Genomic DNA, 24076 nt, shown 5'->3' with positions numbered 1-24076 from the left:
GTTTGCCTTGGAAACAAACAGAGATTATTCTGTCGTTTTTGAGATTGCATCCTAGTACTGCATTTCTGACTCTTTTGTTGGCCATGATGGCTACTCCATTTCTTCTGAGGGATTCCTGCCCACAGTAGTAGATATAATAGTCATCTGAGTTAAATTCACCCATTCCAGTCCATTTTAGTTTGCTGATTCCTAGAATGTCGACGTTCACCCTTGCCATCTCTTGTTTGACCACTTCCAAGTTGCCTTTATTCACGGACCTGACATTCCAGGTACCTATGCAATATTGCTCTTTACAGCATCGGACCTTGCTTCTATCACCAGTCACATCCACAGCTGGGTATTGTTTTTGCTTTGGCTCCATCTCTTCATTCTTTCTGGAGTTATTTCTCCACTGATCTCCAGCAGCGTGTTGGGCACCTACTGACCTGGGGAGTTCCTCTTTCAGTATCCTATCATTTTGCCTTTTCATACTGTTCATGGGATTCTCAAGGCAAGAATACTGAAATGGTTTGCCATTCCCTTCTCCAGTGGACCACATTCTGTCAGACCTCCCCATTCTCAAGGCTCTGCCTCCCTTGACCTTTAAAGGTGTAACATCTTTCATTCATATAAAGTTGCAAAACAGAGAATAGTAGTTGTCTTGTTGAAGGTTTATAGAAACTTCATGACCAGACCTGCCCAGACAGCTGCAAGAATAAGGGATTATCACATCTTCTCAGTTTGCAACAAGCAGTCACATCTCCTCCCTTTTTAGTATAAAAAAACCCTGAGTTCTAACTCAGATAAGGGGCAGTTTGGGACATTAGTCTGCCATCTTCTCAGTCTGCTGACTTTCAGAATAAAGTCACTATTCCTTGCCCCAACACTTTCTCAGTTTATTGACCTGTCACGCAGTGAGCAATACGCGTATTCATTAAATTAATTCCGAGACCATGATATGTCAAGATTAAAAATTTAATTTCCTATTTTATTTCCTGTCTCAAATTATGGCCAGCCCACTGCCCAGTATAAGTCAACAGAGGTACTGTTATGAGATTAATACACTTTACTAATGAAATGCTAACACAGAAATGCTCAATTTTGAATACATCACCCCCACTCTAAAATTTCTTCTGAGAAATTAAATTCAAAGATTAAAGTCCCAAAGAGATTGTAGTACCCTGACCTTGTTATAGAAACAATTTTACCTTGTCTTAGTGACCAACAATATAAAAAACTTACTTCTTGATCATGTTTCACGAGGACTATGGGTTGGCTGAGGCTCTTCGGGCCTTTGTAGGATTCAACTTGTCTTGTTTCCAAATGTCTTCTCATAGTGGACCCAGATTCAAGGAGTGACCACTACTTGAGGCATGCTGTTCTCATGGTGGAAGACAGGAGCAAGAAGAGAAAAGCTGAATCTTCTGAGTCACATCTGACAGCATTCTACTGGTTAAAGTAAGTTCCATAACCAAGTGCACATCAGTGCAGTAGGGAAATACACTTCAACTACAGTAATCCAAGTCTATGCCCCAACCAGTAACGCTGAAGAAACTGAAGTTGAACAGTTACACGAAGACCTATCAGACCTTTTAGAACTAACACCCCAAAAAGATGTCCTTTTCATTATAGGCGACTGGAATGCAAAAGTAGAAAGTCAAGAGACACCTGGAGTAACAGGCAAATTTGGCCTTGGTGTACAGAATGAAGCAAGGCAAAGGCTAATACAGTTCTGCCAAGAGAACACGTTGGTCATAACAAACATCCTCTTCCAACAACACAAGAGATGACTCTACACATGGACATCACCAGATAGTTGACACCGAAATTGCAGCCAAAGATGGAGAAGCTCTATACAGTTAGCAAAAACAAGACCAGGAGGTGACTGTGGCTCAGATCTTGAACTCCTTATTGCCAAATTCAGACTGAAATTGAAGAAAGTAGGGAAAACCACTAGATCATTCAGGTATGACCTAAATCAAATCCCTTATGACTATACAGTGGAAGTGAGAAATAGATTTAAGGGCCTAGATCTGATAGACAGAGTACCTGATGAACTATGGATGGAGGTTCATGACGTTGTACAGGAGACAGGAATTAAGACCATCCCCAAGAAAAGATGCAAAAAAACAAAATGGCTGTCTGAGGAGGCCTTACAAATAGCTGTGAAAAGACAGGAAGCAAAAAGCAAAGGAGAAAAGGAAAGATATACCCATTTGAATGCAGAGTTCCAAAGAACAGCAAGGAGAGATAAGAAAACCTTCCTCAGTGATCAATGCAAAGAAATAGAAAAAAAAAAAAGAATGGGGAAGACTAGAGATCTCTTCAAGAAAATTAGAGATACCAAGGGAACATTTCATGCAAAGATGGGCTCAATAAAGGACAGAAATGGTATGGACCTAATAGAAGCAGAAGATACTAAGAAGAGGTGGCAAGAAAACACAGAACAAAAGAGATCTTCAAGACCCAGATAATCATGGTGGTGTGATAACTCACCTAGAGCCCGACATCATGGAATGTGAAGTCAAGTGGGCCTTAGGAAGCATCACTATGAACAAAGTTAGTGAAGGTGACGGAATTCCAGTTGAGCTATTTCAAATCCTGAAAGATGATGCTGTGAAAGTGCTGCACTCAATATGCCAGCAAATTTGGAAAACTCAGCAGTGGCCACAGGACTGGAAAAGGTCAGTTTTCATTCCAATCCCAAAGAAAGGCAATGCCAAAGAATGCTCAAACTACTGCACAATTGCACTCATCTCACATACTAGTAAAGTAATGCTTAAAATTCTCCAAGCCAGGCTTCACCAATACGTGGACTGTGAACTTCCAGATGTTCAAGATGGATTCAGAAAATGTAGCGGAACCAGAGATCAAATTGCCAACATCTGCTGGATCACTGGGAAAACAAGAAAGTTCCAGAAAAACATCTATTTCTGCTTAATTGCCTATGCCAAAGCCTTTGACTGTGTGGATCACAATAAACTGTGGAAAATTCTTCAGTAGATGGGAATACCAGACCACCTGACCTGCCTCTTGAGAAGTCTGTATGCAGGCCAGGAAGCAACAGTTAGAACTGGACATCGAACAACAGACTGGTTCCAAATAGGAAAAGGAGTCCGTCAAGGCTGTATATTGTCACCCTGCTTATTTAACTTATATGCAGAGTACATCATGAGAAACTCTGGTCTGGAAGAAGCACAAGCTGGAATCAGGATTGCCGGGAGAAATATCAATAACCTCAGATAAGCAGATGACACCACCCTTATGGCAGAAAGTGAAGAAGAACTAAGAGCCTCTTGATGAAAGTGAAAGAGGAGAGTGAAAAAGTTGGCTTAAAACTCAACATTCAGAAAATGAAGATCATGGAATCCAGTCCCATCACTTCATGGGAAATAGATGGGGAAACAGTGGAAACAGTGGCTGACTTTATTTTTCTCAGCTCCAAAATCACTGCAGATGGTGATTGCAGCCCATGAAATTAAAAGACGCTTACTCCTTGGAAGGAAAGTTATGATCAACCTAGACAGCATATTAAATAGCAGAGATATTACTTTGCCAACAAATGTCTGTCTAGTAAGGCTATGGTTTTTCCAGTGGTCATGTATGGATGTGAGAGTTGGACTATAAAAGAAACCTGAGCACTGAAGAATTGATGCTTTTGAACTGTGGTGATGGAGAAGACTTTTCAGAGTCCCTTGGACTACAAGGAGATCCAACCAGTCCATCCTAAAGGAGTGAGTCCTGGGTGTTCGTTGGAAGCACTGATGTTGAAGCTGAAACTCCAATACTTTGGCCACCTGATGAGAAGAACTGACTCACTGGCAAAAACCCTAATGCTGGGAAAGATTGAGAGCAGAAGGAAAAGGGGACAACAGAGGATGAGATTAGTTGGAATCACCGACTCAATAGACATGGGTTTGGGTGGACTCCGGGAGTTGGTGATGGACAGGGAAGCCTGGTGTGCTGTGGTTCATGGGGTCGCAAGAGTTAGACATGACTGAGCAACTGAACTGAACTCATGGAGATACATGGAAAAAGTTAGGAGTAAATCAATAACTGTGAACCAATTGGAAATAGTGTAAAGAAATATTTAAAATTTTTGCCTTTATGAATTAAAATCTCCAACCTCTACTTCTCTCCCATCTTTCTTACATTCTCTTCTGCCCCATCTCTCTGACTTCTGCACTCCTCTGCTTTTAAGGGATCATGTGATTATATTAAGCCCACCAACAATTCTGAATAATCTTCATATTTGACGTCAGATGTTTAATGACCTTAAATCTATCTTCAAAGTCCTTTCACAGTTGTATCTAGTTTAGTGTTTGAAAAACAAAGGTTGGGAATCTTGGGCAGACATCTTTGAAATTCTACTTACCACACTGGCTTCAATAGTGAAGTAAGAAAAGTTATTTGTGAACTCATCTAGTCCTGGGGCATGTCACTGCATTCTAGGAAATTAGTTTATTCAAATTATCCATTTCTAGAGGTCAATTCTGAGCATTTCTTTCTTGATAGGAAATCAATCCATTTTTAGTTTTTAGATTTTCAAATGTGTTGGCATAAATCTGCATGTAATATTTCTTATGATTCTTTTGCTTGCTTCTATATCTATGGTTATAGGAGCATAAACTAATCAAACTGATCACATGGACCACAGCCTTGTGTAACTCAATGAAACTATGAGCCATGCTTTGTAGGGCCACCCAAGACAGACGGGTCATGGTGGAGAGTTCTGGTAAAACAAGGTTCACTGGCGAAGGGAATGGCAAACCACTTCAGTATTCTTGCCTTGAGAACCCCATGAACAGTATGAAAAGGCAAAAAGAAAGGACACTGAAAGATGAACTCCCCAGGTCGGTAGGGGCCCAATATGCTACTGGAGAAGGCCGGAGAAATAATTCCACTTATTTCTGGAGAAAGAATGAGGAGATGGAGCCAAAGTGAAAACAACGCCCAGTTGTTGATGTGACTGTTGATGGAAGTAGAGTCTGATGCAGTAAAGAACAATATTGCATAGGAACCTGGAGTGTTAGGTCTATGCATCAAGGTAGACTGGAAGTGGTCAAACAGGAGATGGCAAGAGTGAACATCAACATTTTAGGAATCAGTGAATTAAAATGGACTGGAATAGGCAAATTTAATTCAGATGACCATTATATCTACTACCGTGGGCAAGATCCCTTGGAAGAAATGGAGTAGCCTTCATAGTCAACAAAAGAGTCCTAAATGCAGTACTCGGGTGCAGTCTCAAAAATCACAAAATGATCTCTATTCGTTTCCAAGGCAAAGCATTCAATACCACAGTAATCCAAGCCTATGCTCCAACCACTAATATCAAAGAAGCTAAAACTGAACAGTTCTATGAAGACCTACAAGACCTTCCAGGAGTAACACCCAAAAAAGATGACATTTTCATCATAGGGGACTGGAAAGTAAAAGTAGGAAGTCAAGAGATACCTGGAGTAACAGGCAAGTTTGGCTTTGGAGTACAAAATGAAGCAGGGCAAAAGCTAACAGAGTTTTGCCAAGAGAATACACTGGTCATAGAAAACACTCTCTTCCAACAATACAAGAGGTGACTCTACAGACAGACATCACCAAATGGTCAATACAGAAATCAGATTGATTGTATTCTTTGCAGTCAAAGATGGAGAAGCTCTATACAGTCAGCAAAAACAAGACCGGGAGCTGACTGTGGCTCAGATCATGAACTCCTTATTGCAAAATTCAGACTGAAATTGAAGAAAGTATGGAAAACCCCTAGACCATCCAGGTTGACTTAAATCAAATTCCCTATGATTATACAGTGGAAGTGACAAATAGATTCAAGAGTTTAGATCTGATAGAGTGCCTGAAGAACTATGGATGGAGGTTCATGGCATTGTACAGGAATGATCAAGTCCATCCCAAGAAAAAAAAATGCAAAAAGGCAAAATGGTTATCTGAGGAGGCCTTACAATAGCTGAGAAAAGAAAAAAAGCAAAAGGCAAAGGAGAAAAGGAAAGATATACCCATTTGAATGCAGAGTTTCAAAGAACAGCAAGGAGAGGTAAGAAAGCCTTCCTCAGTGATCAATGCAAAGAAATAGAGGAAAACAGTAGAATGGGAAAGACTAGCAGTCTCTTCAAGAAAATTAGAGATATCAAGGGAATATTTCATGCAAAGGACAGAAATAGTATGTACCTAACAGAATCAGAAGATATTAAGAAGAGATGGCTAGAATACACAGAAGAACTGTACAAAAAAGATCTTCATGACCCAGATAACCACGATGGTGTGATCACTCACCTAGAGCCAGACAACCTGGAATGCGAAGTCAAGTGGGCCTTACAAAGCATCACTACAAATAATGCTAGTGGAGGTGATGGAATTCCAGTTGAGCTATTTCAAATCCTGAAAGATAATGCTGTGAAAGTGCTGCACTCAATATGCCAGCAAATTTGGAAAACTCAGCAGTGGCCACAGGACTGGAAAAGGTCAGTTTTCATTCCAATTCCAAAGAAAGGCAATGCCAAAGAGTGTTCAAACTACCACACAATTGCACTCATCTCACAAGCTAACAAAGTAATGCTCAAAATTCTCCAAGCCAGGCCTCAATGGTATGTGAACCAAGAACTTCCAGATGTTCAAGCTGGTTTTAGAAAAGGCAGAGGAACCAGAGATCAAATTGCCAACATCCACTGCATCATAGAAAAAGTGAGAGTTCCAGAAAAACATCTATTTCTGCTTTATTGACTATGCCAAAGCCTTTGACTGTGTGGATCACAACAAACTGTGGAAAATTCTTAAAGTGATAGGAATACCAGGCCTCCTGACCTGCCTCCTGAGAAATATGTATGCAGGCCAAGAAGCAACAGTTAGAACCGGACATCGAACAATGGACTGGTTCCAAATTGGGAAGGGAGTTCGTCAAGGTTGTATATTGTCACCCTGCTTATTTAGCCTATACACAGATTACATCAAGTGAAATGCCCGGCTGGATGAGGCACAAGCTGGAATCTAGATTGAAGGGAGAAATATCAAAATAACCTCAGATATGCAGATGACACCACCCTTATGTCAGAAAGCAAAGAGGAACTGAAGAGCCTCTTGATGAAAGTAAAAGAGGAGAGTGAAAAATATGGCTTAAATCTCAACATTCAAAAAACTAAGATTGTTGAGGTCCTTTAATGAACCAGAACCTGGTGGTCCAGTGTCGACGATAAGAAAGTAAAAGAGAGAGAGAAAGAGGCTGATATTCCTTGGTTTACACAGAAAACCAATAAAGCCCTTTGACACATGGCTTGCACTGCTACACGTAGGCATCAGGCGCCCTCTTGAGGCAGGTAAAGGCACAGTGTGCCTTCTCGGGAGGGTCTTAGAAGCCCAGGCAAGAAAGTGAGCTCAGTGGGCCTCTGCGCTCCAAAGAATTAGCCTGAGAGAGAGAGACAGAGAAAGAAAGAAAGACACAAGGACCCAAGCTCTGATGAAGTGAAGGTGTTTTATTCAACATAGTGTGGGTATATATACTGTCTTACAAGGTAGCTATTTTCAGCAGAGATAAAAATCAAAAGTCCAGACTTACAAATTATCATAAGGCAATCCATATCAAAGAGAGGGTTGTAAATAATCACTTTTACCATATGGTTCATAAAAAGGAAGAGGGTCGTAAATAGTTACTTATCACTGTATGGAAAAACTAACAAAGGTAATGCATGTGTTCCTAAGCCCATGGGAGTAGCTTGCTGCTCCACTTAATTCCTGAATATTCAGGAATTAATAAGGGACAGAGGATTCATGACAGATCCAAAACAGCATACAGGAAGCCTCCCATTAAATGCTTCCTGACATAAGATCATGCCATCCAGTCCCATCACTTTACGCAAATAGATGGGGAAACGTGAAAACAGTGTCAGACTTCATTTTCTTGGGCTCCAAAATCACTGCAGATGGTGACTGCAGCCATGAAAGTAAAAGATGCTTGCTCCTTGGAAGAAATCTATGACCAACCTAGACAGCATATTAAAAAACGGAGACTTTATTTTGCCAACAAAGGTCCATCTAGTCAAAGCTTTGGTTTTTCCAGTAGTCATGTATGGATATGAGAGTTGGACCATAAGGAAAGCCGAGTGCCAAAGAATTAATGCTTTTGAACTGTGGTGTTAGAGAAGACTCTTGAGAGTTCCTTGGACTGCAAGGAGATCCAACCAGTCCATCTTAAAGGAGATCAGTCCTGGGTGCTCACTGGAAGGACTGATGTTGAAGCTGAAACTCCAATACTTAGGCCACCTGATGTGAAGAGCTGACTCATTTGAAAAGACCCTGATGCTGGGAAAGATTGAAGGCAGGAGGAGAAGGGGACTACAGAGGATGAGGTAGCTGGATGGCATCACCAACTTGTTGGACATGAGTTTGAGCAAGCTCCAGGAGTTCATAATGAACAGGGAGGCCTGGTGTGCTGCATTCCATAGGGTCACAAAGAGTTGGACATGACTGAGTGACGGAACTAAATCTCTATGGTTGTTTCTTTTCTCCTTCATAATTATATTCCTTTTTTTGCTCCTTTCTCTTAAATCAGGTTTGAGAATAGCTTATCCATTTTAGTGGGTTTTATTTTTGAAAACAGCAGAAATTATTTATTTATTTATATACCTTTCATTTATGGCTGTGCTGGCTTTTAGCTGCTGTGTGGGCTTTCCCTAGTTGTGGTGAGTGGGGGATACTCTCTAGTTGTGGTGCAGAGGCATTTCATTGCAGTGGCTTCTTTTGTGAAGTACGGGCTCTAGGGCACTCAGGCTCAGTAGTTGCCACTCCCAGGCTCTAGAGCATAGCCTCAGTAGCTGTGGTACATGGGCTCAGCTTCTCCATGGCAGGCATGATCCTCCTGGATCAAGGATGGAACCCATGTCTCCTATATTGGCAGGCAGATTCTTTACCACTGAGTCACCAGAAAAGTCTCATTTTAGTGTATTTTAAAAACAAACACACAAAACAAATAACTTTTACTCTTATTTACCCTTTTATATTTTATTTTTTAATGTGTTTTCTATTTTCCAAAATAAGAACCTTGGGATCCTTTTCATTGAAATCTTTTCATTAAGAAAATGGATGTAAAAAGGAAGAAAGAAGAAAAATAATAAAAGTAAGAAGAAGAAGGAGGAGGAGATGAGAGAGGAAAGAAAAACAAGAAATGTAACTTTTATTTTAAGCTATTGTGCTATAAAGTTTGAAATGAAGTGGCTTCTTTTTCATTATTTTTTACTTTATAGTTTGAGTTTTGTTTTCTTCTTTATCCTTTATTTTTAAGCAGTTAATATATTTGGATTCTGTTTCATTTTGATTGTTTTTTATTGAGTTACTTTTTTTTAAGTTCTCTACATTTGTTAAAAAGAAAAAAAAAGTGTTTCTATGTAGCCCTGCACATAATTCATTTTCTATGGACTAGCTCAAAGATTTATTTTCTCTGTTTCAGAAAAACAAAGAAACCAGAATCTATATTCATTACATTAATTTTATTAATTGCATTATATAATTACTCTGTATCTATACTTTTTTTTGTTTTACCTGTTTAACTCTTAAAGAAGGGAATTTATGTCTTCCACAATAATTTTATTTTTATTACATTCTCCTGAGATTTCTAATAGCTTTTGTTTTCTATAACTAGCTGTTTTGTTGTTTGGTACATATATAGTGCACCAAAGATGCTGTTATATCTTTACAGATAGTGTGTTTCTATTATTACAGAAGGTATAAGGCCCTTGTCACATTTATTGTTTCTAATCTTAAATTTTAACATGTGGTATTAATAATTCCACTGCAGCTTCTCTTTATTTCATTAGTCTGGTATCTCTGTCTCCATTCCTCTATTTTCAAGCTTCTTTTTATTGCTTTAATTATATTTCTTACAAACAGAATATATTCATCCCTTTGTATCAAGGGGATTGGTTTCAGGACCTCCCACAGATACCAAAACCTATGGATGCTCGACTTCCTTATATAAAATGGGGTAGTATTTGTGTAAAACCTATGTACATCCTCCCATACACATTAAATCATCTCTAGATTACTTACAATACCTAATACAATGTAAATGCTATGTAAATAGCTGCTGGTGCTAGGCAAGTTCAAGTTTTGATTTTTGGAACTTTTCAGAATTTTTTTTAAATAAGACTTTCTATTTGTTGTTGGTTGAATTCACAGATGTAAAACCTATGTATACATAGAGCTGATTGTATAATTAAGTGTTATTTTTTAAAACTCAGTCTGAGAGTCTCTGTTTTTTAAAGGGAAAATTCAGGCATTTCCCTGGTGGCACAGTAGATAAGAATCTGTCTGCCAGTGCAGGGGACATGGGTTCGACCCCTGGTCTGGGAAGATTTCACGTGCTTCAGAGCAACTAAGCCCATGTGCCACAACTGCTGAGCCCATACAGCAACTACAGAAACCTGAATGCCTATAGTCAGGGCTCTGCAACAAGAGAAGCCCACCGCAATGAAGCCTTCACACTTCGACGAAGAGTAGCCCCTCCATGCTGCAACTAGTGTGGCCAAAAATAAATGAGTAAATTTTAAAAGAATAAAGGGAAAATTCAAGCAATTCAAATGTAGTATGACAGATATTTGATACCAATATTTTATGATTTTATATCATGTTCTTTTTCATTTTTCTTATATTTTATAAATTGCATTTCCCCTTATTTTGGAAGTTTTCTTATATTTTTTACTCAATTAATAGTTACCTATTTTATCAATTCAGATTGTGATTGAGAGTCATACATACAACCAGTATTTTGTGTGTGTGTGATATACTTGAATCTACTTTAGTGCTTTTTATTATTATTTTTTAATCAAATTAACCCTGTCTCCTCCAGAATCTTAATCTGTTCTACTCATTTCATAACTGAAAGCTAAATGAGCTGGACTTGGCAGGATGAGCAAACAGGAAAAAAACTGCTTTTTTTCAAATTTTTTCTCACTGCTAATCCTACAAAATTACTATGTTTGTTTATTCCTCCCCATCCCTAGGTGAAACCTCTGTCAGTTCTCAGGCCCTTTTCCCTGTTATGTCCTGTCTGGATGGCCACCATTTGCTTGCTGTGACCCTTTAGATGGGTTGCTATTTTTCTTATATGGCTCAGAGAAGCTTAGGTCTGTTTATGGCAGTATTTAGTGACCACAGCTGTGTAAATGGTAGAAGGTAGTACCAGCCCTTCTCATTATGGGCTGGTACTATAAAAGCAAGCAGAATATAACCCTCTGCTGAGGCATCTGAAGGAAAAATTCTCTGAGTTCTAGGTTTTTTCATAGGTTTAGTGTTTTCTTCTTAGTCTCCTGGGCACCAACGAGACCAGAAACACTTACAGAGAACCAGAGACAATCTTTCCCTGGGGTAATCTACAGATTCCAACTGCCAGCCAGTCCCTAGACACAGCACAATTTCCATTATTGCCTTCTAACTCAGAGACTGGTTTCCAGAGCCATATTCAGATCTCAGCATTAGAACAGAAACCTTGTCTAAACTTGCACCCCACTTCTTGCAGATCCCAGCATCTGTTTGGTTAAGGAGATAATAGATTAAAGCTGAGAGTGGAAGAGAAAGGTGGTGAGCTTATGTCACCATCTTCCCACAACCCACTGCTCCCAGCTGTCCAGCTATTTCAATGGCCAATCCTCGGTGAGATGGAGTTTTTAAATTAAGTTAGTGCCCTTCTAAAGAATAAAACTCACATGCTGCAGCAGACACTTCCAGAAATAACATACAAAATCCTCAGTTCTAATTTAAGTCTGCTGCTGCTGCTGCTGCTGCTGCTAAGTCGCTTCAGTCGTGTCCGACTATATGCAACCCCACAGATGGCAGCCCACCAGGCACCCCGTCCCTGGGATTCTCCAGGCAAGAACTCTGGAGTGGGTTGCCATTTCCTTCTCCAATGCATGAAAGTGAAAAGTGAAAGTGAAGTCGCTCAGTCATGTCCGACTCTTTGCGACCCCATGGACATAGCCTACCAGGCTCCTCCATCCATAGGATTTTCCAGGCAAAGAGTACTGGAGTGGGTTGCCATCGCCTTCTCCTAATTTAAGTCTATTTTGGGCTAAAGTCTGAAGACTGACTGTAGTTAGGTTTAGACTCTAATTTAGAAAAGGTTGTAGTAAGAGACCTTTGGGAACATCTTTTAAGAAGTTATACTTAGAATAAGAGCAGGGGAAAGGATGGGCTTCCCTGGTGGCTCAGATGGTAAAGAATTTGCCTGCAATGCAGGAGACCAGGGTTCGATCCCTGGGTTGGGAAGATCCGCTGGAGAAGGAAATGGCGATGCACTCCAGTATTCTTGCCTGGAAAATTCTAAGGACAGAGGAGCCTGGATTCGGGCACAACTGAGCAACTAACACACTTATATTAAAAACAGGAGAAAGGATGGGAATAAAAGGGGAATTTTAAATAAACGCTTACCATACTCAAGAGATTCCATACTGTTTATTTACTTAATCCTTAAAGTGAAAGTGAAAGTCGTTTTTTCGTATCCGACTTTTTGTGATCCTGTGGACTATACAGTTCATGGAATTGTCCAGGCCAAAATGCTGGAGTGGATAGCCTTTCTCTTCTCCAGGGATCTTCCCAACCCAGTGATCAAACCCAGGTCTCCTGCATTGTAGGCGGATTCTTTACCAGCTGAGCCACATAGGAAGCCCAGTCTTTAAAATAATCATACTGTAAAACAAGGTATTGTTGTCCACATCTTAAGGCAGGAATACAGAAAAGTGAGACTCAGATAGTTGACATTATTTACCCAAGTTGACTCATAACTGCCCAGATTCAGGGTCTATACCTGTTTATCTTGTACTGAATATCAGGAAACCCTACCATCATTACTTGTGCTATTACTAGGTATATTTTCTATTTCTTGTCATTTTTACTGTTAGTGGCTAAGAGTCTCTGTTTTCTCTTCTGAGACTGCAGGGTAATTAGGGAAACTATTCTGGGAGAATGGATAAAGCCAGCAAAGAGAGCAAGGTCAATCCCTGTTTTCTGAAAAGAAAGATGACTTCATGACTTTGAGCTGCAGCTGCTCCTGCTTCTCCCCTCCACCAGTAACCAAAAGAAAGGTAATTAGCCAGGAAAATTTTGTGTGTTCCTGCTCCATTACTTCCTACATAACTGAACCCACCACCTTATCTTGAATCCTGATACTCTTGTTCTTCTCTCATTTACAGAGTCTCCAGTTCACATTCTCTTTCCTCCATCTTCATTTTCTCTCCTTGTCATCCTATTTGAGAGCCAAAATTTGCTTCTACTCATGAAGAGATGCCCAAGATTACCGTTGATGACACACAATAAGGAAAACCTCCAGTCAGTGGAAACAGAGACACCGAACAAGTTCACTTCCTCACTCTTGAAAGTTTCCGAAAGACCTCCAAAACCTTCCTTTAACTGAAATGCTTCTAATTAACCTACTTCTCAAGTGCTAACAGTTAAGACTTTAAAAAAGAAAAGTCCTTTAAACAAGCAGATAACCAGTGAACTCCTGAAATGCGACTTCTTTCTGAGTTCTGCTTTTTTACTGTTTGAGTTAATGAGAAGTTAGTGAATAGATAGAATAGCAACTGATTTAAAAGTTTCAATCTTTTATAGGATTTACTAGCAAAATTATTTACTTACTAAGGATCAGTTGTGCTTTTAAATTGTTTAACAATTTAGAAAAAAGTCAAAGTCACACTTGATAAAGGCATTATATAGTAAAGAAGTTTCAACATTTACTAACAAAAAGATATTTGAAATTTTGCAAAGCCTTTTAATTTCATGAATTGCTAATGTAATATTGTAATAGTTTCCATCAATTATCCAAAATGCTTTTATACAATTAATTCCACATCTGTCAAGTTAATGGCATATTGTTTTATTTGATATCCAGTTATGGAACAAAGTTTTTGATGTTATTTGGCTTCCAATAGCAAATATCCATAGTCAGTCTATACCATTCTTGGTCCTGAATCATACTTAACTGTAGGAACGCTGATGACTGAGGAATCTAATTGAGATAAGAGAAATTCCTGCACTAGTTCTTCTTGGTGATCATTATTTCCTAATTTTATCCTCTTATTTACTAAAAATATTATACCACTGCTGGTTTGTAATTTCAACCTCTATGTTTTGTTCTCTTCTACCATCCACCAGAATATTACCATTTAGACAAGAATTTTTTCTATGATATTCTAACTTCATTATTTGCTTCTTGTTACCCTCAGAATGCTGAATAAACAATACTTTATGAGGTGCTTATTTTTCACCTGACAAGTTTAACAAATCATCCAGTGGTGTTACATTATTTATTTTATGGACTTTGAGTATATTTTGTGAAGGCTTTGAGTAATATTTGACAGGTGAGGCACTGAATTCACTCATTGGTTTTACTGTAGAAAACATTTTTTCAAATTTTCCAGTTTTAGCACTCATTTCTTGAATAACAGTTTTATCAAGGAAACCCACAAATTTTTTTGTTAAGCTGGAAAATGTCTGTGAAAAATTATAGAGTTTATCCCAAGGTATGTTTTCGAATGTCTGCTTCCTAGTTTTCTTCCTTAGTTTATCATCTACAACCCTATGGCTGACTTCTAAAGATATTGCTGGTATATCTTTCTTCTGTGTTGTAGGCAGAGTTCTTTGGGTTTTGGAAGGAGTAATAGATTGATCTCTAGCTACAGATTTAAGCATTTCACAATTTCTTTCTAAAACAACATTTGATCTTTCATATGGGGAACCATTTCCATTTTCCATAGAATGGGGAGGAAGCCTATTTTTTGTCAAAAGTAACATTTGTACGTACCCAGCCTCATGGAAAATTATGGGATTTGTACCATTTTTCCCCTGTGGATTAAAGAAAAGAGTCTTTGTTATCTGTCTATTGAGGTAAGAAGGCTAAGTAGTTTTTAAAACATAAAATGGCAAAATATTGTAAAAGTAACTACATAGAAGTTTTTAATATAAGCAATAACAATATTTAAACATAACAAAAAGATGTTCTTGTACGTTATATACTTCCTTCTCTTAGTACTCTGTTGCAATGTTAGGGGTAAAATCTGAACTTCTGGCTTCCTAAAATTCTTTTTGAAATAGCGTGAGATGTAAAGAAATGTTTGGTGCTGTCACTGGGAAATATGATATTTGGTAGCATGGAACATTGTCCTGGCATTTCTTAGGTTTCCATGTCCAGAAATAAGCAGCATACCAAACAATAGATTGAGTCAAAGATCAAAAGAAACTGATTACATAACTGATTACAAGCCAAAATTACAAAGTCTGAATATCCTAATAAATTCAGAAAGTATAAAATTTTCTTTAAAAGACTTACATTCGTTATTGTATCCCAACATATAGCACAATTTAGCACAATAAAAAGTGCTCAATATATTATATCTGTGAAATAAAAGAGCCAAAGTAGTAGATTGACTTAAAAATAGACTATTTTTATCACAGTAGTAGCAAAATCTGTATGTATGATCTACTCACTGAACTGTCTTACACATTTCCATTATAAGGTAAAAAAGATTAAATCTACAGATTACTCATCAAATATAAATATTACCAGTATTTAGTTTGTAAACTTTAAGTCAATGATTGCTACTTTTCTTTTAGAAATACAATTAACAAAGTAAGAAATTGATGATCATCTAATTGTATATTAATGACCTTAGTGTGAAAGGCATATTAATGCTTATGATTACTGAAAAAAATGACAAAAGATCTAGTTTTTTAATCCACCGGTGATGCCAATGTTACCTATTTAGCCATAGTAGTAGAGGTTTGTCAAATTTTTGGTCTGTCCAGTACCTTAGGGAATATACCCTTGCATACGTGTTCAGTCCCTAAGTCTGTCTGACTCTTTGTGACCCCAAGGACTGCAATCCACCAGGTTCTTCTGTCCATGGGATTTCCGAGGGAAGAATATTGGAGTGGGTTGCCATTTCCTTCTCCAGGAGATCTTCCCGACCCAGGGATCAAACTCTCATCTCCTGTATTGAAGGCAGATTCTTTACCACTGAGCCACCAGGGAATCCCAATGTATCCTTGCTGCTGCTGCTGCTAAGTCGCTGCAGTCATGTCCGACTCTGTGCGACCCCATAGATGGCAGCCTACTAGGCTCCTCAGTCCCTGGGATTCTCCCGGCAAGAACACTGGAGTGGGGTGCCATTTCCTTCTCCAGTGCATGAAAGTGAAAAGTGAAAGTGAAGTCGCTCAGTCGTGTCTGACTCTTTGCATGACACCATGGACTATAGCCTACCAGGCTCCTCCGTCCATGGGATTTTCCAGGCAAGAGTACTGGAATGGGTTGCTATTGCCTTTAGGTAGAGGCAAAAACTCGCTTTATCAGCTTCCCTTAGGGTTAGGGCATAGGCATGTGCCCTAGGCTCTGCCACTTGGATACACTAAAGACAGTCTTCAGTTCAGAAAAAGCAAGCACTGTGAAAAGCAGGCATTGCAAGAACTATTCTAGTGAGGCTGGTGGTAGATATAGCTAGCTGAAAGGCAGCAGTGGGCAAAGATCTTGGAAGCAGTGTCTACTGCCCAGCATCAGAATTGTAAACTTCTTTTGTCTGTGACGAGAGCATGGGCCCCAGTAGAGCAAGCTGCGGCTGTAACAGGGTGAGTCCTGATTGGATAGCTTTCCAGCCATATTGTCTGTCCAGCATTCCTAGAGACTCTGAGCTACCAAATCAGCTTTAATAAATTGCTTCTTCTGGTTGAAATAGAATAGATTGATAGAAAAGTGAAATATAATCAAGTCATTTAAAAAAACACCATCTTTGTTTTATATTTCTTTTATAATCAAGAAAATTTGATAAATCCTTCATAAAAGAAAAACACAAAATTTTTAGCTGGTGCCAAAGAATCCCCTGGTTTGGAATGGGGGTTCTAAAAAGAATATTAAGAATCCATGTTGTTGTCACTTCAGAATATGAAGCCAAGAGGTAAGAAGAATTTATCAAAGATTCTGGTCACTAGGATACGATATGTCTACAAGAAGTAATGATATATAATTTTACTGAACAGTAGTATAAATAGATGTTTTTATTACCGTGTGAGAAGTTACTGTCTTTACCAGACTAACGTCGATTATCTTGGCATCTGGCTTTATCAGTTCATCCTCGAAGCACAATGGCAGCAGGCTTTTGTGTCTTACTGAATACTCATTTAGTTGATCATTTCTGATGGATTCATTTTCTTTTGTACTAAAATCATTGAAGTCAGAAGAAGATTTTATTCTGAAAATGAGTAAAAGTTCAGCATAAATGTTTATAGGACTGGTTTCAACTTATCACTTCTTGTCTACCTATCCCATTCCTCAAAATAACTGCTGCTAACATCTCCCTCAGATCCCCCTGCCATACTCTCAACCTGATAAGACCATCATTTGCTGCTTGGTTTGTGTTGGAAAAAAGCAAAAGCAGGGGTGGAAGCAAGACAATAATATGTGTGCCTCTTTTGGTTTCTGAGTGGGGAGGAAGTACATTATGTAGGTTGAGGAGACCAGCAAAGGAAGACAGGGATATTTGCTACATCTTTTGTTGAGATTCTGGGACAATAGTTCTTTTCCAGGAGCTTCCTGCCAACACAGGGTCACCTTAGCTTTATTATCAGGATAAAATGATGTGGTCAGGCAGAGAGAAGATATAGCTTTCATTCCAGATCTCCATGGGTCCACAAGTGACATGAACACTCAGATTAGGCTTGACAACAAGCTTACTATCACAGTGGTAAGCCACAGCAAAGGCTTCCCTGGGGTGAGGTATAAATAGACAGTCTAAGAACAGATGAAGACACAACAGAAACTCACTGAGTTCTACCGTTCTAATGAGATCTGAGAGTGGACCCTATCTAAGTTCAGAGAGAATAGGCTGTAAGTTCATGAACCACAAGTGTCAGTAGCCACAGAACATCTAGAAATGAGGCCAGCAGTCCAAAGGCCCTGACCAAGATTGTTGGCCACCAATACCTTTTTCTCAATGTCACAAAGTCCAGTGAGTCCCTCACTCAGATACCATCATAGAAAGAAACAGAGGAGCTGTTTTAAACCTAAAGTGGCTGTTGGCTGTGAATTTTTGCTCCAATAATTCTGAGTGACCAACCAATTCAAGTGATTCCCTAGGTTTTTTTTTTTTTTTCCAGTTTGAGCTGAAATTTTAAAAGATTTTCATAAAAGGTAGATATGTATATGGTATTTACAAAATATTTTGTATAAAATATTTTACATTGAAAAATAACATGCAAAGTACTTGGTTTCATGCTTGATCTGTAATAGCTATTTAGTAAAAACAAATAAACAAAATAGAACTGGAAAAGACTGAGATCAAGAATCTAGTGTTTGGCTAAGACAGATCAAACATAAAACAGAGCTTGGAGATTTTTGTTGAAGAAAGGCATTCCTGAATTTGCAAATCTCTCTAATATGTAAACACATCATTAGTCAGTGACAGTGAAAGCTGCTCAGTCGTGTCCAACTCTTTGTGACCCCATGAACTATATAGTCCATGGAATTCTCCAGGCCAGAATACTGGAGTGGGTAGCCGTTCCTTTCCTCAGGGGATCTTCCCAATGCAGGGATTGAACCCAGGTCTCCCACTTTGCAGGCTGATTCTTTACCAGCTGAGCCACCAGGGAAGCCCAGGAGGAAGCCTCAGATGTTTAAATACGTGGTACAGAGAGAGGTCATTTAGCTTATGCAAACAGTCAAATCTTGCCACCTGGCGTGAATAAAGTGTCCAAGATTGAACTCTTCCAAATATGACTGCTGGCCACTCTAGCATTTCTCTATTTTCTTAAATATGTTCCCAAACACACATGCTGTAAGCAGTAAATTCAGCTTTTTCTCTTGCTCTCACGTAGCTTGTATTCTATGCAATGTTTCCCTATCTCTTTGTTCAGTACACCGGGATAAACACTTGAGGACACTCATAGCTTGGCTACCATAGAGCCACCTGAGCAATCTTTAAGTGCCTTAAGTGCACACCTATAACTCTGAGCACAACAAATTGCCACAGTATATTAAAGTCAGTTCATTCAGTCTGTTCTGTTTTCTTCTTTACACCAATTATCTCCATGTTGGATATCTTTTTTTCTTCTGTTAATATACTATCTTGTCTAATCCAATCATATTTTTATTCTTTCATATTGCATTGCATGCGATTTTCCTAAACTTGCTCTTTAGATCCATAGGTTGGCTTACTCCACGTTTATTCTACTCCACGACTTTTAATATATCTGTCAGTTCTGCATCATCACTACCTATTTCCTTAAAAATATCCTGAACTCTGATAGCACCATTTCAAACTCAGCAATTATCTTTTGTATTTTCAAATCTTATTACATAGGATCTTTATTTTCTTTGATTTCTTGAGCACATGAAGCAATTATTGTCTAACTCTTCTCCCATTTCATGGGTTACAATTCTGTCAAAATGCAGCCATTAGCCATATTTTAAATGATTTCCTTTGTTTGTTGCAGAATTGTTGATAGGGGCCATGTTTTGTTTTTATTTTTTTTCATCTACTTTAATCTGGCCTTGTTATTATCCCCTGAATAATAGGGGTACATTTTCTTGGGATGTTCTCCTTGTTTACCTGAGTATTATTAAATTCTCTCCTTAAAAATTACCAGGTAAATCCAGATAGTTTTACTTCACATTATCAGTTTGGGCATTCAGCTGTCTGAATAAACTGGTGAAGGAGGCGGAGCCCTGAAAATTCATGAGGAAATTTTCCTGTGCGCTGTATGTTTTGTGAAACCTCTTCAGTGACTCTGATATGGTAGTAGTGGTGGGTTCTCTGTCCATGCACGGGTGAGGTGCCACTGAGTTCCAGGTTTTTACCTCTCTCTTGGGGTGCGCAACTCAGTCTGGTGAGGAATTCAATCAAAGGATGGCTGCATGGCTCTTGGACTGTTGGATGGGGACTTTTTTTTTTTTTTTAGACAGTAGCTAAGTGGCTATTACTCACGCTTGCAAAGATGATTCCTAAAAAATTGTATCTGGTCTCTTCTGTTACCATCCTCCTTTCAAGACCTTGTTCCTCCAAGTTAGGAGGTTTTCTCCCTAACTGAGAACATCTAAAGGTATCTTAAAAATACTGCTAACACAGACTTGGAGTGCTGTGATTAGCAGTGAGGAAAGGGATCCCAAAGGGGAAGATTTCCCATATTCATATGATTCATCATTGTTTATAAACCTTTTTCTTTGAGTGTGTGTGTGTGTGTGTGTGTGTGTGTGTGTGTGTGTGTGTGTGGTAGGAGTGGGAGCTGAGTAGGGGAATGATGCTTAACAGAAGTATTTTCAGAATATTTTCTACTGGCTCCTTCAATATTCCCCCCCTCCTTTTTTATAGAACAGGAATTGTGCATTGACTTCTGTAGTCTTTTCAGACTTTTATATATAATACATAGCAGATTTTCTTTGAGTTTGAGATAAACTGTCCTAGTTTCAAGTAAATGAATTTTTCTTCTCTATTTTTCTTCTTTTTGTTACTTACTTTAGCCAGGATAAACCTGTATGTAGGTTGCCAACTTTCCCAGAAGTCTTAATTTGGAACTTTGATAAAAGAATACAATACTTCTTCTGTAGAGAGACTCAAGAAATTTCATAAAGGGAAATTTGATTTGCTGAAAGAGTAGAACAGTCTGCCACTGCTGTTAGGAACACTTCAGAGAGAATGTGATATCTCAGTAGGATCTTAAAGGATAAGTGGTAAACAGAGGATTGCCTACTTAAGACTTCCCCCCTCACCACTTTTTTTTTGTTTGTTTTGCTAACAGAACTCTGATACTATTCATTTTTCTCCAAGCAACCCTATACTTCAAGGGAAGTTGGGCTCCTTCCTAAATCAATAGAATGAATCTTGAATACTCTAAGGCTGTGCTTTTCAAAATGTAACCTACAACCCATCAATTTAGATACTAAATCAATTTAGCATCTCCTGATCAACATATTAAAAAGTAGAAGAGAGTGTGTCATAGATCCTTAGTAGTAACTATTCAAAGCACTAAAATACTGCAATCAATTTCAACTAGTAGAAAGACAAATAATTAGGGATCTATGAATCTGAATCTTCTGCTCTATAGATAAAGACATCAATCTTTGTAATATAAAAAGTATTAATATTTCATACTGTGGATCATACTAAAAGCAGATAATGATTTATTGGGTTTTAATTTTTATTTTTAAAACCTTTTTATTTTGTATTGGGGGTATAGCCAATTAACTATGTTGTGATAGCTTCAGGTTAACAGTGAAGGGACTCAGCCACATGTATACATGTATCCATTCTCCCCCAAACTCCCTGATTTATTGGTTTTTAGGTATGGGTGCATGAAGATTTTCTAGCCAAGGAGACACCAGAGGAGGTCTTCTGGAGGGCGTTGGAGAGCATTTTCCTCATTCTTACAAAAGGGTCAAAGAGCTTATGTCTTTTTCATTGGGTGTGGTTTCCAGTTTTGTTGAATAGTAGTCACCATCTTATATGGCAAGGCTGTAGGACATTTTATATTTATAAGATATAGACATCTTATCTAGCAAGGCTAGAAGGACAAACTACTTGGTGAGACAATTGAGGGAGGATTGAGAAGCTGCATATGAGATGACATCACTAAATAACTGAGTTAACCTGGAGCTGCCTTACTGATGGACTTCTTGCTATCTGAGACAATTCAAGATAAACAGGACTCTGTCAGGTGGAGAAGTATGTTCTAAGCATAGAGAATAGAATGGGTCAAATCACAGCGATTGGAACAGACTATTTCTTCATTGTGATTAGAATCAGTAAAGGACAGAATACATGGCTGGAAAGATATTATATGTCATACTCAGGAATCTAGACTTTACCATTTTTGTAATAGAGAGTCTTCAGATGTTATTAAGCAGAAAAATAATGTGTTATATGATTAGACACTGCTATTTCTTGGTTAAAGGTTTCTTAATGTTTATATCTTAAAGTTAGATGCAGTTAAGTTTCAGTTATTTCAATATAAGCATACAATATCTATACCTGTAATTAGAGTCTTCTTCCTTCTTATATGCATTAGACTGATTGCTGGGTGCAGAAGAAAAGTCTGTAGAACACAATGTTCTTCTACACTGGTGTCTATGCTGTGAATATAATTCCTGGAAGGGCTTAGCATATTCTGTCTACACATGAAGAAAAGGAGAAACTATTTTAGAAATTATTTTTCCATGTCTATATTGATAAATAATTTTTACTTGATTATTCACATTTGATATAATATATTTAACTATGATAACAAATAGCTGTATGTACTAAGTTGCTTCAGTCTGTCCAACTCTTTGTAACCCCATAGACTGTAGCCAGCCATGCTCCTCTGTCTATGGAGTTTTTCAGGCAAGAATACTGGAGTGGGTTGCCATTTCCTATTCCAGGGGATCTTCCTGACCCAGAGATCGAACTTGTGTCTCCTAAGTCTTCTGCATTAGCAGGCGGATTCTTTACCACTTAGCCAGCTGGGATATATATACATATTTGAATAGTGCTGGGCACTCTCAAGTACTATATAGATTTTTACTATTATTATTATTTGCCACAAGAAAAAAGAAAGGCAACTAGGAATTCCAGAAAAAGTACACAAGACAGTCAAGGTCTAAACATAAGGGAAACTAATGGCATTATTTTTAGTAACTGATGGAGAATAAGAAAAGAGAGCCTATTGTGTTTACATTGTACTCAATGAGAAGAAACACAATCCTAGCACATTACTTTATTCTACAATAAACAATTTTAAAATTATAATAATAAGTGCTGATTATAGTATTTTTAGTTTTAGAATTAACCTACAGGCAAAATATAAAGGCTTAATCAGAGTTGAAAAATGAATATAATCATTAACCTCAAAATATAAGAATAAATATACACTTGACCTAGGGAAGATGATGTGGAGGAAAGGCTAAAACTGCTAAGATCTTTCATGGGATGTGCAAGAGGAATCAGGAGTTATTGATTATAGCTAATAGGAAAGAAGAACATATTTAGATATACTATTTCAAGGTACAAAAGTTAAAATAGAAGAAGCAGAAAAGTAACTATCATAGATCGAAAAGAGAAAAGAGGGAGAGAGGTGAGATGTAGAGCAGTATAAATAAGCTAATTCAAATTTCTGTCTTTGATTATGTAGTAAACACTGCTTAAAGTGAAGTTGCTCAGTCGTGTCTGACTCTTTGCGACCCCATGGACTATAGCCTACCAGGCTTCTCCATCCATGGGATTTTCCAGGCAAGGGTACTTGAGTGGATTGCCATTTCCTTCTCCAGGGGATCTTCCTGACCCAGGAATCAAACCCGGGTCTCCTGCATTGCAGGCAGACGCTTTACCCTCTGAGCCACCAGGGAAGCCCCAATACTGCTTAAAATTGGTAAATAAAAAAATAGCAGTAGAAGCTCATTCTTTAGAATTATAGTTAATCATAAGAGGAATTGAAACCGCCAAAGATTAAACTTGATTGCTTCTGCAAAGAGGAAATTAAAACAGGAAGAATGGGTGGAAGGACTTAGTGCTCTTGTTAGCCACATGTCAATAAGGATAAAACTAATAATCCAGACACTGTATTTTATCAATATCTTTTAAAATTATAAAAAGTACTAACTATCCAACAAAATGATAATCTGCTATTAATTATGGTGCAAAGTATGTATTTCTTCATGTTTCATTCACCATATTTGCAATAAATTTTGTTAATAATAATTAACACCTAAGAGACTCTTAGGTGTTAATTGATGACTCTTTGATGATTCTCTGTATTAATTTCTCTTTCTAATAAAACCTGAATGATTTCCAGGCATGCTCAATGGCCACTTTACAGGATGCCTGTGTACCTCTGCTCAAGCAGTCAGTGAGAGTCAATAGTGTTGTTACTACAGACCTAGAGAACACACTTGGGGCTGCCAAGAGGGAGAGGTGTGGGGGAGGGATGAATTGGGAGTTTGGGCTTAGCAAATGCAAACTATTATATGTAGAATAGGGCTTCCTAGGTGGTTCAGTGGGTAAAGAATCTGTCTACGATACAGGAGAGGTGGGTTCCATCCCTGGGTCAGGAAGATCCCCTTGAAGAGGGAATGGCAACCCACTCCAGT

The 24076-nt window shown here is 38.3% G+C and overlaps 1 protein-coding gene across 1 annotated transcript in view; it reads right to left on the bottom strand.

Annotated features, from left to right (window-relative positions):
• Positions 1-14229: 14229 nt before the first annotated feature.
• The window catches only part of C2H1orf141 (chromosome 2 C1orf141 homolog), a 35064-nt gene continuing 25217 nt past the window's right edge, over positions 14230-24076 (bottom strand). The window contains 3 exon segments of the mRNA XM_068966697.1: positions 14230-14817; positions 17027-17180; positions 21984-22123. Coding sequence (XP_068822798.1) covers positions 14230-14817; positions 17027-17180; positions 21984-22123 — 882 coding nt within the window.

Source organism: Capricornis sumatraensis, chromosome 2 (genome assembly GCF_032405125.1).
Source record: "Capricornis sumatraensis isolate serow.1 chromosome 2, serow.2, whole genome shotgun sequence".
Classification (NCBI taxonomy): Eukaryota; Metazoa; Chordata; class Mammalia; order Artiodactyla; family Bovidae; genus Capricornis; species Capricornis sumatraensis.
This window is presented reverse-complemented; position numbering and strand designations above follow the sequence as displayed.